This window comes from Petaurus breviceps, unplaced genomic scaffold (genome assembly GCF_028583685.1).
Source record: "Petaurus breviceps papuanus isolate PSGF00001 unplaced genomic scaffold, PetGlider_PUasm1.0 229, whole genome shotgun sequence".
In the NCBI taxonomy this organism is placed as follows: Eukaryota; Metazoa; Chordata; class Mammalia; order Diprotodontia; family Petauridae; genus Petaurus; species Petaurus breviceps.
In genome coordinates, this window is record NW_027185903.1 from 4,326,928 (window position 1) to 4,343,949 (window position 17,022).

The following is a 17,022-nucleotide window of genomic DNA, read 5'->3' on the forward strand; positions in this document are numbered from 1 at the left end:
TCCTCCCATGCTTGGCTCAAATGTCATCTTCTAAAAGGGAGGCTTATTCTAATGCTCCTAGTACTGTCCTCCCACCACTACCTAGAGATTTCTTTGGCGGCATATGCCAGGCAAATTAAACCTGGCACCGCCACCTTTCTGCATATTTTGATAGAGATAGTGCATGACTCTGAACTTGGGGCTTGGGAATAGCAGTGGGCACCCTCCCGCCCGCCCCCACCCCCATCACTAGTTCTGCTTCCAGCCCAAGGCTCTACAGAGGGCAAAAAGGGAAAAGGAACAAACATCTCTTAAGCTCCTACTATGTGCTAGGTGCTTTATCGATATTATCTCATTTGAACCTCACAACAACTCTAAGGTAGATGCTATTATTAGTCCCATTTTACAATTTGGGAAACAGAGATGGGGTGAGGTTAAGTGGCTTGCCCAGGGTAACTGCCAGAGTGTCTGAGAGCAGATTTGAACTTGAGTACTCGTCTTCCTGACTATTCCCCCTAGCTATCCCACAGCCATCACTGAGAGGAGCAATCACTGTGGAGAAGGGGCCCTCCTGTTTCTTGCTACCACCATCACCAAATGCCAACTGGCAGGTCAGCCTGAGGGCCTGGGGAGTAGTACACCCCACTGCCAGACCAACAGTCCCACTTTCAGTCTTGCCATTGAAGCCATCAGCCCTGGAAGCAACTCTGGTAAACTGTAGCCTGGCAACTGCTTCTTTGGGAGCTACTGAAGACTTAGAAAAGAAAGTTCTCACCATCAAAATTCTTGGCACCATCAAAGGATTCAGCCTCAAAAACTGATACGATTTTTATCATTGGAAATAACACTAAAGAAGATGCATTACCATCTGCTTTGTTGCTGAATCCTCGTCCCTGCCTCCCGGCTTCCCTGGTTTCCTTCAAGTTTCAGTTAAAGTCTCACATTCTACATGAAACCTTTCGCAGTCCTCCTTTATTTTATCTGAGACCCCCCACCCCATTTATCCATTATCTATCTTGTTTGTATATAGTTGTTTTCACGGTGTCTCCCCCTTAGACTGAGCTCCTTAAAAGAAGGGTTTTTCCCCCCCTTTTTTGCATTCTAGGCACTTAGCACATATACTTGTCACACAGTAGGTGTTTAATAAATGCTTGATGATTTGAACCTAAAAGACCACGGAACCTTTCTATCTGACACAGCGGAAACTTCCACTGTTGTCTCCCTTTTTAATTGTGAGCTCCCGGAGAGCAGGATTGTCTTTTTCTTTTTTTTTTTTTTATCCCCGGGAGCAAGTCCACCAGGTTCTCTCCCGTCACTCTGGAGTAGTGGCCCCTCCTCGTCTTTGCTCCGCTCCCTCTTGTCTAGGCTCATTCGGTCCCACCTAAGTCCCGTCCCCTACTCGGTGTACAACTCTTCCAGGCTTTGCTCTGCCCCGTCTTGGCTAGGCCCCGCCCCTTCCCAGCTTCAGGCAAGCCCCTTCTGTCAGGGATCCCCACCTCCCTTCTAGACTTCGCCCCCTGATCCGAACCAGTTTCTCTTGGCTTTGCTCTGTTCCCTTCCGGCTTCCCTTCCCACCTCCAGAGGCCCCGCCCTTCCGTCTAGGCCCCTCCTCTTTGGTTTGAGCCCCGCCTCCTCCCCGCCTCCCGTCCCCTCCCCACCTTCTTGGGCCGGTCTTGGGCCCTGCTCGGGACCGACCGGGACTCTGGGCTCCTTCCGGGACAGGCCCCGCCCCCTCTCCATGTGGTGCCGCCGGCTCCAACTCTGGCTCCGGCTCCCGCTCCACTCCCTCCTCCGGTAGCCGCCGGCGCCGCCGCCTCTCTTCCAGAGGCCAGAGGAGGAGGAGGACGTAGCCTCCTGCCGGGCCCCCGGCCCCGGCATGAAGTGTCACTACGAGGCGCTGGGGGTGCGGCGCGACGCCAGCGAGGAGGAGCTGAAGAAGGCCTATCGGAGGCTGGCCTTGAAATGGCACCCGGGTAACTACCAGCCCCGGGGCCTGACCCCGACTCGGCCAACCGCCTCCCCCGGCCGGGTATCAATGCCCCATCCCCCATCCCGCCCCCTTGCCCAGCGAGCGCTCCTCTCCCCTCCTAACCCCCCTCCCAGTCCAGACAAGTCCTCCTCCCCACCTCCCCAAACAATCTGTGGCTCCCTCCACCCCCCGCGACAGGTTTCTCCCCTTCCTGAATGCTCCTCAACCCCATCTTATCCCTTGAGTAACTTGCCCTCTCCACTCCCAGGTGGGAACCGTCCCCTCTTCTCTCTCCACCCCCTCACCTCCATCCCGCAGAGGTTCCCTCCAGACCACCCCCGCTGCCTCCCCTCGCCCCCTCCTCTAAGTCGCTCTGCTCCTCCTGGCTTCTCTACAGCGAGAATGCCGTCCCCCCCCCCCCCCAACTTCAAAGCCGCGAACATAACATATCATTTATATAATAGGAGTAGTATTTCTTGCTGTTAGAGAAGCGAAGAAGGGGGAGGGGGAGTCAGGAAAGGGGTTGGGCAGCCAGAGCTCATCAGCCTAGACACATTTATTTGTACAAGTGCGGGCTTGCCACCCCTCTGCCCTGGGGAGCCTGCAGCTGACGGCTCCCTCCTGCTTGTCAGGCCGCGCTTGAGCTTCTGGCCTTGGGATCCCATCTCGGACCCCAGCCGGTGACCGGCCACGGGCGGGTGCACGGAGGAGCCTTCTCACCTGTGAAGTTAGAGTCTGGGTGGTCTGTGCCGAGAGCCCTTTTCTGACCACAGCAACTTTCAAAAATATAATCTTTTGTCTCTCAGAGCCCCCTATTTCCAAGATGCAAGAGGGCTTTAATTTTAGCCACGGGGAGGTATATTCCTAGCTCCAGCTTCTCCCATTTCTCCACCTGTAGTGAAGTAAATCTTTAGCCAGATTTGCTCATCAGTTTTTCAATGGAGACCTGACATTCTTCAACCTAAGAAGGTTTTGAGGGTGTAATGGGTGGTATAGTGTTAAAGTGAAATGTCTGAAAAACATGGCTTCTTTGTGGGTTTTGTATGGGCTTTTAGACCCCACCCAAGTGGTTTGTGAGATTTAAGTCATTTAAACTTTCCATTTGTGAAATTACACAATGGATGCACAAACTCCTTTGATAGAGTTTGTTATTATGTTTTATTATTATCATTGATTAGTCATGTTTGTTGAGCTCCTGTGTGCTAGGTGTAGTATAGGGAGATAGAAAGATGAATAGGACATAACTGGATCAGTTTTCTATAGTTTGAGTGATTAACACAACCTGGTAATAGCAGCAGTCTTTCAGGATAGAAAATTTATGAATCAGGGTTACTAATTTCCAACTTTGGAGCATTATTTTATAAGTTCATCACTGAGGAATTTTTTTGATTGTTAGGCCAGTGGTACCTATTTTAGTGACTAGATTTACCTTTCCAGTGATTTTTGTATCATAACTAGTTGTTTATAGTTATTCTAACCAGGATTATTCTGTACCAAAGTATAGTTTAATGAAATGTGGTGTAAGACCAGATGTTGCAGATTAAAGTGTTAGTTTCAAAAAGAAGAATTAGTAAGAGATTAAAATTGGTTTTAAGATTTTATATTTGAGTAGTTTTCCAGCTTTGGTTTTGGTCCATTCCTCTCCCCAACAATAATAAAAATCCCTAAAGCAAACGAATGGATCAATAGCTATATATACAAAACATCAAGAGCCAGCTTTTTTCTAAAATTGCTAGCTTTACTCAACTTTCAACTTTGTCATTTAAACTTTATTTATATATGGAGTTAGTAATATTTGTTCTTTATTATCTTACATGAAATATTGGAAGTTTCAGTCTTTGATAAGATCTTTGCATCCTTTGATATCCAAAATGGAGGTTTCTATTAATTTAAAAAAAAAGGTTTCCTTAGCTTTGCCCTGCTCAGTGTTTTAATTAATAGTTTAGAAGAACACATAGTTTGTATTTACCAAATTTGTAGATTATAAAGTTATTAGTAATAACTAATTCATTGAATGACAGAATCAAAATCCAGTGTGATGTCAGTGAATAGAAATGTGAGGTTGAAAACAACCAACTGCAATTTAAAAGCAATAAATGTCGTCCTGAATTTAGGTAAAAAAAAATTAATTATACAAGTTCAGAATGAATGAGAAGCTCTGTATGAGCCAATAGCATCATTTGAATGCTAATAACACAAATAGAAGGATATCATGGAATATGTGCTGAACTGGAGTTGGAAGGGACTAGGTTAGGTCCTTGCTTTTCCTCTTACCGCCTTTGTAACCTAGGGCAAGTTGATTAGCCTCTGTGAGTTTTATTTTCCTTGCTTATAAAATGAGGGAGTAACTAGTCAGTTCTAGCTCAAAACCAGTACTTCTGTGATCCTTAATTGCTAAAAAGCTGCCCAGCAATAAAAACTGCTATTCACACACAGGATTGTGAGTCCATCAGTAGATGTGTTCAGGTGGAGGCTGGAAGAGCATCATCAAAAATGTTTTTTATTGTGAACTTAATCATCAACAGACAAATATATCAATATACACAAGAGGCTTGTACAAGAAACTGTAAAACACTTAAATATAGTTTGTTTTTTAAGAAGTATATATACATAAAACAATATAATATAATATAGCATAATATAATGTTTAACAGAGAAGTAATAAAATTATGTGTATCTTTCTGAACATTTTAATTTCCTAGATATTTAAAATAAGTTTTATTTATACATTTTCTTTTTGTGTGTCTGTTTTATCTGTTCACACTAAATTTGCTGCCCTTATTCCACCTCCTAGAGTAGAAACCCAACCTTCTTGTTATATGTAGAATCTAGCAAAACAAATCAACACATATACCATATATGAGAGTACCACGAGGTGGTAGGTGTGGTTCATTGTCGGTCTTTTGAAGAAATTTTTATTTGTTGCTTTGATTAGAGTTTGTAGGTCTTTAAAAGTTATTTTTATTCATGTTATTGTCATTACATAAATGGTTGTACTGGTCCTGTTCATTTTACCATGCTTCAGTTCATACAAGTCTTCCCATGTCTCTCTGTATCAGTCACTTTGCATTCATATACCACAGTTTATTCATCCATTCCCCAGTTGATGGCCAACTATTTCGTTTTCAGTTCTTTGCTCCTACAGAAAGTGCTTCTATAAATAATCTTGGGCATATGAATTTTTTTCCTGCCATCTTTTATCTCCGTGGTATTTGTGCTTTATAATAATATTGTTGGGTCAAAAGGTATGTATAGGTTAGTGGTTTTTAGGGTACGATTTCCAAATTGTTTCCCAGAATTGCTGAATCAGTTCACAGCTCCACAAATAGTATTTTAATGTGCTTGATGATCATGTTAAGAATATCATATATTTAGTTCCTTCATTGACTGTGAGGTTGGAGTAGTTGAACTCTAAGGTCCCTTGAGTTGTAACTCAAGATTTTTTAATAGGTTTTATTGGTTGAGGGAGTTCCTGGATGAGGAGACTCCTTCCACCAATCCAGATCTACAGTTTATCTGAAATTTATAATCTTAGGGAATTAGGTCAGATGTTGAGAGGCTGTGACTTGCCATGGTCCTATATATTTCAGAGGTGGGACTGAAACCATGTCTTCCTGATTCTATAGCTGATTATCAGAAATTCTGCACTGCCTCCAAGATGACAGAATTTAAGCTTGACTAAAATGTAAAGTTTTTGAATTTGGAAATAGGTGTCATAAATGTCTGATTGTTGCCTCTCTGTGTAACTGCCCTAAGTAGGCCATCATTATCATCATCATGTCATGCATTTATATAGTCCTTTTTGATTTACAGACTGCTTTATGTTCATTATCTGTTTGACAATGATAAACATTATCTGTTTGAATCCACTGAATAATACTCTAATATTAGTAGGGAACAACTGTTATAGGAAAACACTGCCAGAAGGGTCAAGTAACTTATGTAAGGTAGAATTGGCTTATAAAGTAAAGCAATAGTCACAGCCAGTGCACATGAAAAATCCATCTTTGTGGAAAATGTCCCTGACCAAATGCTTAGGTTTACATGCATCCCAATTTATATTAAGACACATTGCTGGTTTCTAGATTTGGAGGAGTTCCACCTTATGGGAAGGCCATGTGGCTATTTTGGATGCTGTGAGTCTATTTCGTGGCCTCTGGAAGATTGCTAGCATCCCAGAGGGTCTTCAGACTAGGGATGGCCAGAACTGATTTATACCACAGCAGGTTATCTCCACTCATATTCCTCCAGACCCCAACCTCGGCCAGAATTGTCCAAGCCTAAGGACATAGGAAATTTGAGGTGGTGTCTCCAGATTTGCCTTGGACCCAATGTTTTCCAAGCTGTTTTGCTTTTTCCCCTGCTAAAAAAAAAATACCCTTTATACCTATTCCCAGATTATAAAATCACACTCCACGTGGTTTAGCCAGATTTCTAGTTTTTCATGTAATAGAAGTTTGACTTTGAAGTTGGTTTTATTTATTTAATTTTGATGCCTTTTGTCATTACATTGCAGTCATTTCAACCTCCATCCTCCAGATTGAATATCTCCCTTGTGGAAAATGAAAACAGTTAAGCAAAAGCATCTAGTACAGTGATCACATCTGACAGGGTATGCACTATTCTGTCCTAGTAATTCTCTGACTGTGTCTTTTGAGGGAGGAGCCTGTATCATTAGCTAGTGTCCATTTATTTTCTCTTATATTGTTGTAGCCATTGTATACATTGTTCTTTTGGTTCTGCTTATTTCTCTGTGGTTTAGTTTATACAAACGTTCCTATATTTCTCTGAAAGTTGATCATTTCTTAGTGCATGCTAATATTCCTTTACATTCCATGTGCTCTGTATTTTTTTTTTTTTGTTAAGCCATTCTCTCTTTGCCACTTTAGCTCACTAGATAAGAGCGCTGGGCCTGGAGTCAGAAAGATCCCAGCTTAAGTCTGGCTGCCTTGGACACTTAATAGGAATATGACCCTGAGCATTTAACCTTGTTTTGCCTTACTTTTCTCACCTGTAAAATGAGGATGATAATAGCACCTGCCTTGCAGAGTTGTTGTGTGGATCAAATGCAATATTTATTAAACAAACAACAACAACAACAAAGGTTCTTAGTCTTCTCCTTGGCACATAGTAGGTAGTAAATAAATGCATATTCCCCTCTTCTTCCTTTCTTTTCCTGGAATCCCACTTTGGTTCTGGTTCTTTGCTCCGACAAAATGGTGCTTTGAATATTTTGGTAGAGCATTGTTTCTGTCTTTGGCTTCCTTGGTTTGTATGCCTAATAGTAAGATTGCCAGGTCAGAGGCTAGTGTAATTAATTTTCTTGCATAATTCAGAGTTGATACCTAGATACTTAGTGAAATTAGGGAAGGTGAAATTTTGATCCTACTTTTGCAGAGATCAGGGATTTGGCAGAAGTCTGCAACGGTTTAGTACTAAGATGTTGGCAGGTCTCTTTAGGATCTAGAAAACATTCAATTATAAAGGGTTGATGCAAATTGCAATATGTGAAGTATTATGATTTGGTTTTGAGCCAGCTTACATTTGTACTCTGAACTTCTGGTGAGATCTAAGAGGCAGAGAGCTACACATTAGGAGACTGGGGGTGGGGAGGACGTGTGGGGAGAGGGGCGCCTTATTCCAGCACCATAAGACTTGTAACAGTTTCTTCTGACTTTATAGAGCTGTTTCAATGTAACCAGTACTTTTGGAATTCCTTATATGGACTCAGAATATTTTTTTTTAAGGGAGGCAAAAAGATCTTATTGCTTTCTGTGATTAAGGAAATATAGTGAATGAGAGGTGATTACCTCTCTTCATTAAGATTTATTTTTGTAAATTTCTTTGGAGAGGATAATTACAGGTAATGTGGGCAATGTACAGTATGATTTAACATTAAAGAGAGCATCCTTTTAAAGTGTACCTGAATAGTTATTTTTTGTGTCAGGGAAGTGAATCTGGCAAGGTATAGTTGAAATAATCATGAGTTTGGAGTCATGAATTCTAGTTTCAATTCACAGCTCAGAAACTTTGGATAAATAACTTTATCTTTCTATGCCTCTGTTTTCTCAGCTATGAGGATACTGCTACTTGGGCTAGCTGCCACACAGGTTGTTGTGAGGAATGTACCTTGTTTAAGGGCTAAGGCCAAGGGTCCTTAACTTTTTAACGTGTGTCATGAAGCCCTTTGGCAGTCTGGTGAAACCTATAGACCCTTTCACAGAGCAGTGTTTTTTAAAAGCATAACATTAAACCTATAGGATTACAAAGGAAACCAATTTTATTAACATACAATTATTAAAATATTAAAAAATCAACTTCAGGGGTGGCCAGGTAGCACAGCGAGTAAGAGCACCAGCTCCAGTGTTGGGATGACCTGGGGATCGAATCTGGGTTCAGACACTTAGCAGCCACCCAGAAACACCTGGCCGTGTAACCTTGAGCAAGTTACTTAACCCCAATTGCTTAAAAAAAAAAATCAAGTTCACAGATGGGATCCCAGCTAAACTTTGGCCTTGATAAATATGAGTTGTTGTCTTTGAAGACCATGCCAATGTGGGGACAAGTTTTGACAGGCTTTTCTAGTCAGCAAAAGATTTTAATCTGGTCTGAGTGACAGATGGCGAATTTGTCATTCAAGGAAGGAGAGAGAAGTTTAGCCACAAAAGTTCTTGAAGCTTGCCTACTACAGTGCAGAGGACTTGTGGTCAACATGGATGGAGAGAGCACCAGACTAACAAAGTCACAGATGTTTGAAACAAGTGAAAATGTGTATAAAGTGACTTCTTTATTAGATGAAGTGCTGGATGGGGCAGGCTACACCATACTGAGTCATAATTAACCTCTTGAGTGTCCTTATGTGGTCATAGATTCTTAAAGCAAATATGGACTAGAGTTATTCTTTAGCTAGTCACTTAGGCTGTGTTGATTTGTATGATGTTTGTAGGAGAAAAAGCACTTTAGAAGCCCAGGCCAGCACCTAATGCTTTGCTTTGCACCCAGTAGATGCTTAATTAATATTTCTTAAATTGATTTGAGTACCTATTCTTCATATGTCTAAATTTTGATGATTTTTTTTTCACAGATAAAAATTTGGATAATGCAGCAGAAGCTGCTGAACAATTCAAATTAATCCAGGCAGCATATGATGTGCTGAGTGACCCTCAGGAAAGAGCATGGTAAATAAGAAGATGTTTTTCATACGTGTACGTGTGTGTGACTGTATGTATGTATATAATTATATATACATATAGAATTGTCAGTAAAGGAACCTTTTAAAAACATCTTTGTATTACATCTAGCATATTAAAATATGCTACATAATTTGTATAACCTATTTTGAATTGTATGCTTATATGCTGCCATGGGGGAGGAAAGGGGAAGGAGAGGGAGGGGAAGAAAATTTGGAACTCAAGGGATTGTGGAACTGAATGTTGTAAACTAAAAGTAAATACATTTTTAAAAATATGCTACATAGATTTAGATTTGCTTCTATAATATAGGATATTAGTGTATTTATTAATTTAATAATTATTAATAATTAGTATAATATTAATTTAATATGATATATAGTGTACTTATTCTGTCTCATGTATAATAACTTCTTATTTTGATGAGGTCACTCTGCTTGCCCCTGTAACGCAGGAATTCTTAACTTTTTTTGTGTTGTGGACCCCTTTGACAATCTGGGGAAGCCTATGGACCACTTCTTGGAATTGTTTTTTTAAATGTATAAAATAAAATGTATAGAATTATATACGAAACCAATTATATTGAAATACACTTATCAAAAAAGTGTGTGTGTGTGGGTGTAAAACAGGTTCATGAGCCTCTAGGGTAAGGTGTAGGGCAGGGTTTTTGGGTTCAGACAAAAAGTCTTGAAACATGTAAAAGCAAATACTTGAAAATAATGTTTTTAATGTTCATAATTTTATATATAAAACTATGAAAAAATTGGGCTTTAAGCCTTCTCTAGATGGGGCTTCCTTTCTTCATTTAGTTCTATTGTAACAAAGGAGTAATTTGATAAATTACTTTTTTCACTAAATTGAAATGTTTGGTGGAGTTTTTGGTCTTAGTTCTCTGTCATGAATGAAGTTTTGTAAAATAGATTGTTGTGTGACATGTCCCAAGGATGTGTAAACTGTTTCAGTTACAAAGAGCTAGCAGTATTCTTTATCACAGTTTTTTTTTTTTTGCATAATAGAATGTTTTGACAAAGTTGGCAATTAAGAAAATTCTGTTGACTTCATTTAAAAAATCGGGGATAGGGTGTTATAGCAAATTTTGAGGTAATATGGGATGGTGGAAAGAGTCCTGCTTGGTTGTTGAAAGATGTGGGTTTAGATCCTGCTTCTGCTACTGTTTCTCTGCAATCTTCGGCAAAGCAGTGAACTTGATTGGTCACTAGGGAGTTGGGTTAGATGACCTCTGAGGAGACCCCTGCACCAAAGGATACAAAATACCAGGGTGTAGACCCCCCACTGGGAGGGAGCCTGCCCTCCCCCCTTCCCTACAGAACTAGATGTGCAGTCTAGCTCCTCTGAGGAGAGGACCCAGAGAACTCCCCTGACTGATGTGTAATGCCAAGCAAAGGCAACTTCCCAAGGTTAAAAATACCAGCATAGCTGCTCTCCATTTTATTCAGTGACAAATTAAAAACAGAGAAAATAAAAATATAGCATAATTCAAAATACAGCATTCACCAAGTGTAATTCAATCAAGTACTACTCCATCCCTGGACATATATTCATTTAATCAATCACAAAGTCCCTCTTCTAAATACTATACTACTCCACCCCTAGGCAGTACATTCATTTAGTCAACCACAAAGCCCCTCTTTTCAAATGGAGATTAGTTTCCAATCATAAGTAAACTACATTCATTTGGTCAGTCACAGAACACAAAAAAGTCAAAAGTTCCCCACCCTTGGATCACAATCGAATCTACCCCAGAGTTACAACAAGCTTAAGCACAGCATTTAATACCCAAAGACAGGTCTTTTCTTCATCTTGACCCGAGGCAAGTTCTCAGCAATCTTTGTTCCTGGGGAGGCAAAGCTTAGCCAGGCCACAAGATACATTGCCAATGTCCTCATTAATTCATTCTTTGTCTGCAGAACAGTCCTAGGACCCCTGAAAACATTAGCAAAACCCTCTTCCAGGATTTCTCTAAACATACAACAAGAAAATCATTCTTCAGGGCTTCTGAACCAACAGCCAGGTTACAGAACCTCTGCAACAACAGCACTGTCCATCACCAGTGGACAGAATTCACTCTCTTTCTGCAGAACAGTCTCAGGAGCTCTGAACCAACAGCAAGGTTCCAGGACCTCTGCAACAACAGCACTGTCCTTCACCAGTGGACGAATATGGCAAAACAACATCAAAACAGACAGACAAAGTACCAGCATAACAGCCATGTCTCTTCAGTCCTTGGCAGCTCTGGGTGGCAGCTTTCAAAAGTTCTGGGCAATTCAAACTGGCCCTCAGCAATCCTCTCCTTCTCTCTGCCTCCAAGATGCTGCTTCCAAAAAATTCTTCTGCCTCTCTCTGCTTGTGCCTCTTTAAATTCACGTCACCAGCTCCTCCCAGTTCAGCCCTCTCTTTTCACATCAACAAGTCCATCCCACAAGTGGGATTCACAAGCTCTGGTTTTTAACACAATCAATCCAAAAACCAAGCCAATACAGGGAGATCTTTAAATTCCATTACTATTACATGATGTCAGTAACCATGGTTGCTCCTGGATGATAGAGTGACTTAGGAGCTAGAGTATGAGCTCCTTGAGGCAAGGTCTCTGGTTTTTTGTCTTTCTTTGTATACCCAGTGTTTAGCATGGTGCCTGGCACAGAATAAGCCTTTATTAAAAACTTGTTGATTGAGGTTGAGAAGGATGGCCACCCCTTCTGCCTTCCAAGAGAAGCAGTGAAAGGGCCCATTCCCTCCTCCCTCCTTTGTCTTTTCTATCACCATCTCTATCTTGCCTCCCAGGCCTGATGGCAGCAAGGGGCAGGAGGGGTTTATTTGTAACATTCAGTATATGGAAATACCACACTTTATTACATTCCTCTTCTTGTATAAACTGAAAGCAAGAATTTAATGAAGTTAATATGAAGTTGGGGTCATTTTCTTGTCATCATTAATAACAGTTTGAAGAAAAATTACAAAATCTTTAGATATTCCTGTTTTTCCATAACATTTTTTGTTGTGTCTTAGACACATATCAAAATAATAATATTTTGGCTTTTCCAGAGTAGAGCATTTTGAAATTCATGTTTAGTCTGCCTTCATTGATATTGTTGTATTTTTCTTAGGTATGATAATCATAGGGAGGCTCTGCTCAAAGGAGGAGCTGATGGAGATTATCAAGATGACAGCTTAGATCTGCTACACTATTTTACTGTCACCTGCTATTCTGGGTATGGAGATGATGAAAAGGTAAAAGCAAATGTTTCAGCTTAATGTCTTCATTTCACACCAAGCCCTGCTGTAGAACGAGTCTCTAAGAATGTTTGAAGCACGCTACTACAGAAGGAGAATAAAATTAGTTCAATTTGGCAAATGGGGAAAAAAAAATTGACTGAGTAGTTTTAAGTTTTCAGCTGGTGATAAACATTTAATCAAAATCATCTTGCACTTGGGTAATATGTCACTAATTATACCCCAGATCCAGGGTGTAGTTAGAGTGTGCTGGATGCACTTCAATGGGCTTTGGAAGCTAGGGTTGGTTTTGGTTTTGTTGTTTTGGAACATTGGTGATGTTTTTCCCGTGGCTATGACGGTGATCTCGTTCTGTAGCTAGAATAGGAAAACAAATACGTGTTTTGTGTCCTAGTAACAACTGTTTCACGTTTCAGGGCTTCTATGCAGTGTACCGGAATGTTTTTGAAATGATTGTGAAGGAAGAGTTAGAATCTAGGATCGAGGATGACATTGAAGAATTCCCAACGTTTGGAGATTCCCAGAGTGATTATGACACGGTAAAAAGGCCTCTTAAACAAAACGAAACAAAACAAAAACTATTGACTGTTTTATAATGTTGATTTTGTAACTGATGTTTTAAAGCTAGTTTCTGTTGTCTCCATTTTCACATCTTTTCCTTGTTTTCTATCTTCATGTTGTTTCAGTGTCTCCTTTTTCCCTACCAGCTTTTTTTCCTTCCCTTTTGGAATAGTTACTTATTTGATAAAGATTTTCAGAATGATTTTCTTTCCCTTCCTAAGAATGAAATTCCACGGAGTGAAAACACAGTATACACAACAGCATACAAATCACCTATCCAGGTGATAATGTTTGCCTCTTTCTCCCTATAGGTAGTCCATCCTTTCTATGCATATTGGCAGAGTTTCTGCACGCAAAAGACTTTTGCTTGGAAAGAAGAGTATGACACCCGACAAGCTTCCAATCGCTGGGAAAAGCGAGCGATGGAAAAAGAGAACAAAAAGACTAGAGACAAAGCAAGAAAAGAGAAGAATGAGTTGGTTCGTCAGCTAGTGGCCTTTATTCGGAAAAGGGATCGAAGGGTTCAGGCTCATCGAAAACTTGTAGAAGAGCAGAATGCAGAAAAGGCCCGCAAAGCAGAGGAGATGAGGAGGAAACAGAAGCTAAAACAGGCCAAGTATGTCATCAACTTTTTTTTTCCATTTGTTTAAATAAATAGCAAGGAATTAAACATGAATCATGATGGCTTCCCCCTTGGTCCAATTCCTTAGCATTTACATACATTTGTTCTTTGTTTCTTTGACAGCAGATTTTTTTTTCATATGATGTCAAAATAGAAATAAACAATATTATGTTGGTGTTATTTTGCCTCATTGGTCTTTATGCATCACTTGTGATTTATTTTAAGATTCTTTGGTATAAAATGTAGAACTATTTCTAATTGAAAGGCAGAGTGACATAGTGAATAACTGGCTTTAAATAAAGATAACATAGGTTCATGTTTTTCCTCGGCTTATTTACTGGCTGTGTAACCTTGGATAAATCCTCTTAGGGTCTCTGAGACTCAAAAGTCGTAGGGCAGATGCCTATCTGCATGTGTGGAGAGAATTTCCTCCCTAAGGAGCTCTCTTTTCCAGTGACATTATATGAGGGTGAGACTAAAAAGGAAATTTCTAATTATAACATGGACCCCACGGTACAGACTAAATATCCAATTGATTTTAATTTCTACAAAGTTTTTTTATTAGAACATTGGGACAAAATTGGTGGATTCGTAGTTGAGACAGCTTTCTTAAAATGAATTTCCCAGCGTTAGGAGTTAAGCATACATCTGTAAGATTAGCAACCATACAGTTTCCATCAGTACTTAAAGAATTCAGTAATTTCATCATTGTGATTACTTTTTTCACATCCTCAGATAATTTCTCCATGCCTCAGTAGACAGTTTTCATGAGTTGTTTTGGGCAAAAACCATGACTTGGTGGCCAGTCTTTGGGTCCTGTCTCTCTATGCCTGCCAATGTAATTGCTAACAGTTGAGCAGCTCGTTTTCAATGGAACAGACTTCTGAGCTATCTAATCTCAGCAATAACTCTATGGAAAAACAGAAGCCAGAAGTGTATGGTTTGATGGGGATTCCCCCTTAGTGTGATGTGACTAAGATGTTACTTACTGTGTGTTTAAGGTTGGCAGAGCAGTACAAAGAGCAGAGCTGGATGACAATGGCTGACATTGAGAAGGAGCTCAGGGAGATGGAAGCACAGTATGAAAAGGAGTTTGGAGATGGGTCTGCTGAAGAAGAAATGGATGAACAAGAGACCAAGGAGGGACGGGATGGTAAGCCTATTTTGGGGCCTCCGTGGATGATAGGCAATTTTAGAAGCAAAGCACACCTTTCTGGGAAGATTTATATCCAACCTTCTCTCTTGCAACAGAAAAAGCCCAGCAGAGTAAGTTAGCTGAGCCAGACAGTCTTCAGACTGATAGCTGAACTGCCCCTTTATTTTCCTAGCCTGTTTAGGCTCAAAAGAGCCTTGTGAAAACACTTTTGATTGGTAGGGGCCAGTGTAGCTCATCATATGAAATGCATACGTAGGCATAGGTAATGGACCTCAGATTTCACTGCTAAAGGGCTTTCCTAAGTGAGCAGACTCACTCTACTAGTGCAAGCTGGCACCCTCTCTGCAGCTGAGAGTCTGAAATAGTTACCTGGAGTCCCGAATGTTGAAGCAACTCCCTTGGAGTCATGAAGTCAATATGTTGCAGAGGTGAAACTTATACCCACATCTCCCTGGCTTCAAGGATGGTGCTGTGCTCACTGCACCACACTGCCTCTCAATTTATGTGTGCATACTGTAGATTAAGTAATGTACCACAGAAGATAACCATTGTATAGAGGTAAAATGTCATGTCATCTTGCTAATCTATGAGTTGTCTGTAGGTTCTCTCACAGAATTTTAGAGACAGAAAGACCCATTTAGTCCAATGTTTGAGGACCAAAGAGCTTAAAATGCCTTACCCAGAGCCACACAAAAGTTAGATCTAGATCTAGAACTAGAATTTAGACCTTCTAATTGCTTGGAATCAGGAAGATCTGAGTTAAAATACAATCTTGGACGCTTCCTAATTGTGTGACCCTGGGCAAGTCACTTTACCTCTGTCTGCCTTAATTTTCTCATCTGTAAAATGGGGACAATACTAGCATCTACCTCACAGAGTGGTTGTTGTGAGGATCAAATGAGATAATATTTGTAAAGGCCTTAGCACAGTGCCCGGCACATAGTAGGAGCAACATGAATGCTTATTCTTTTTCCCTTTTCCTTCTCAGGCTAGTGTTCCTTCCACTGTATTTCATTGCTGGCTATCATAGAGCAGTTTCTCTTTGAGCAAGTTACGAAGGAATTTTCCCATCAGGTTGTCACAAGAGTATGAACAGATGCACTATACATTATACAGTCATCAAAGATGTCACTTAAGCATTGACAGTTATTACTGAAGAAACTTTGTCCTGCTGCCTCTAGACTTTCCTAAGAGGCATTTGAACAGTCATATGTTCTATCAAAATATCTATCTGCACAAGTATATGCTTGCTAATCTAATTCCCTCAAAGGGATAGTATTGCGTATTCTTATTTATCCAGGGTGGCTAGAAGAAAAGATTTTTTTTTTTGTTTTTTGGAGGGCAATTGGGGTTAAGTAACTTGCCCAAGGTCACATGGCTAGGTTTTGTGTAAGCATGTAAGCATTTTGATAGCTGTGAAGTACTAGAGAGACAGCCTTGGGTAATCTCTCTGAGGTTTAAATTATAGGGAAGGCACTAATCTGCACTGGTATAGGACCTGCCTTATCTGGATCTTCCTATACTGAAGAAATTGAAGGGCTACTTTAAAAAAAGATAGAATGAGAGAAACAAAGAAAGGCACTGTGAAATTGTAGGATGGTATTAATATTACTATTTTATGATTAGCTCACATTTGCCATATATAGATAACTAATTTCAAAGAATTAGAATATAATTGGATATTCTTAACACTAAAGGACCTAATTAGAACTTTGATTGATTTAGAAGGCACTTCAGGGTCTTGCAATGTAGTACAGTCATTGTAAATTAGAGGTGATGAATGCGTAGGGATGATCTGTGCTGTTCTAACCCAGAATCACAAAATCTCAGAGTTGGAAGAGACCCCAGCAGTCACCAAAACCACTCCTATTTGATTGAGGATTCCCTTTACAACATTCATGACAAGTGGCCATTCACTTAAATTCTATAGACATTTATTAGGTCTATTTTAAGGAGCTTTCATTCTAGTTTTCACTTGACAGTATTTAGTGAGGGAGAGCATATTATATTTCTGGGACATATTGCATTTTTGGGTGGCTGGGTACTGGATATGGAAATATGAAAGTAATACATTTTATGCCCTCAAAGAACTTAAATTATGCTAGAGGAGATGAAAATGATGATAGCCGGCATTTTTTATAATACTTGATGGTTTACAAAGCTCTCTGCATATATTATTTTATATTATTTCATTTGAACTGAGTTGATATTGATCAAAACAACATCAACTCAGTTCAAATGAACAAATAAATTAGGATGTATACAAAAAAGTTACACAGTGGTAAGGGAGGAA

General features: G+C 40.2%; 1 protein-coding gene across 1 annotated transcript in view; it reads left to right on the plus strand.

Annotated features, from left to right (window-relative positions):
• Positions 1-1,626: 1,626 nt before the first annotated feature.
• The window catches only part of DNAJC21 (DnaJ heat shock protein family (Hsp40) member C21), a 34,881-nt gene continuing 19,485 nt past the window's right edge, over positions 1,627-17,022 (plus strand). The window contains exons 1-6 of the mRNA XM_069096113.1: positions 1,627-1,952; positions 9,033-9,126; positions 12,264-12,387; positions 12,807-12,929; positions 13,263-13,567; positions 14,575-14,726. Coding sequence (XP_068952214.1) covers positions 1,856-1,952; positions 9,033-9,126; positions 12,264-12,387; positions 12,807-12,929; positions 13,263-13,567; positions 14,575-14,726 — 895 coding nt within the window. The 5' untranslated portion in view covers positions 1,627-1,855. The remainder of the gene's footprint in view (positions 1,953-9,032; positions 9,127-12,263; positions 12,388-12,806; positions 12,930-13,262; positions 13,568-14,574; positions 14,727-17,022) is intronic.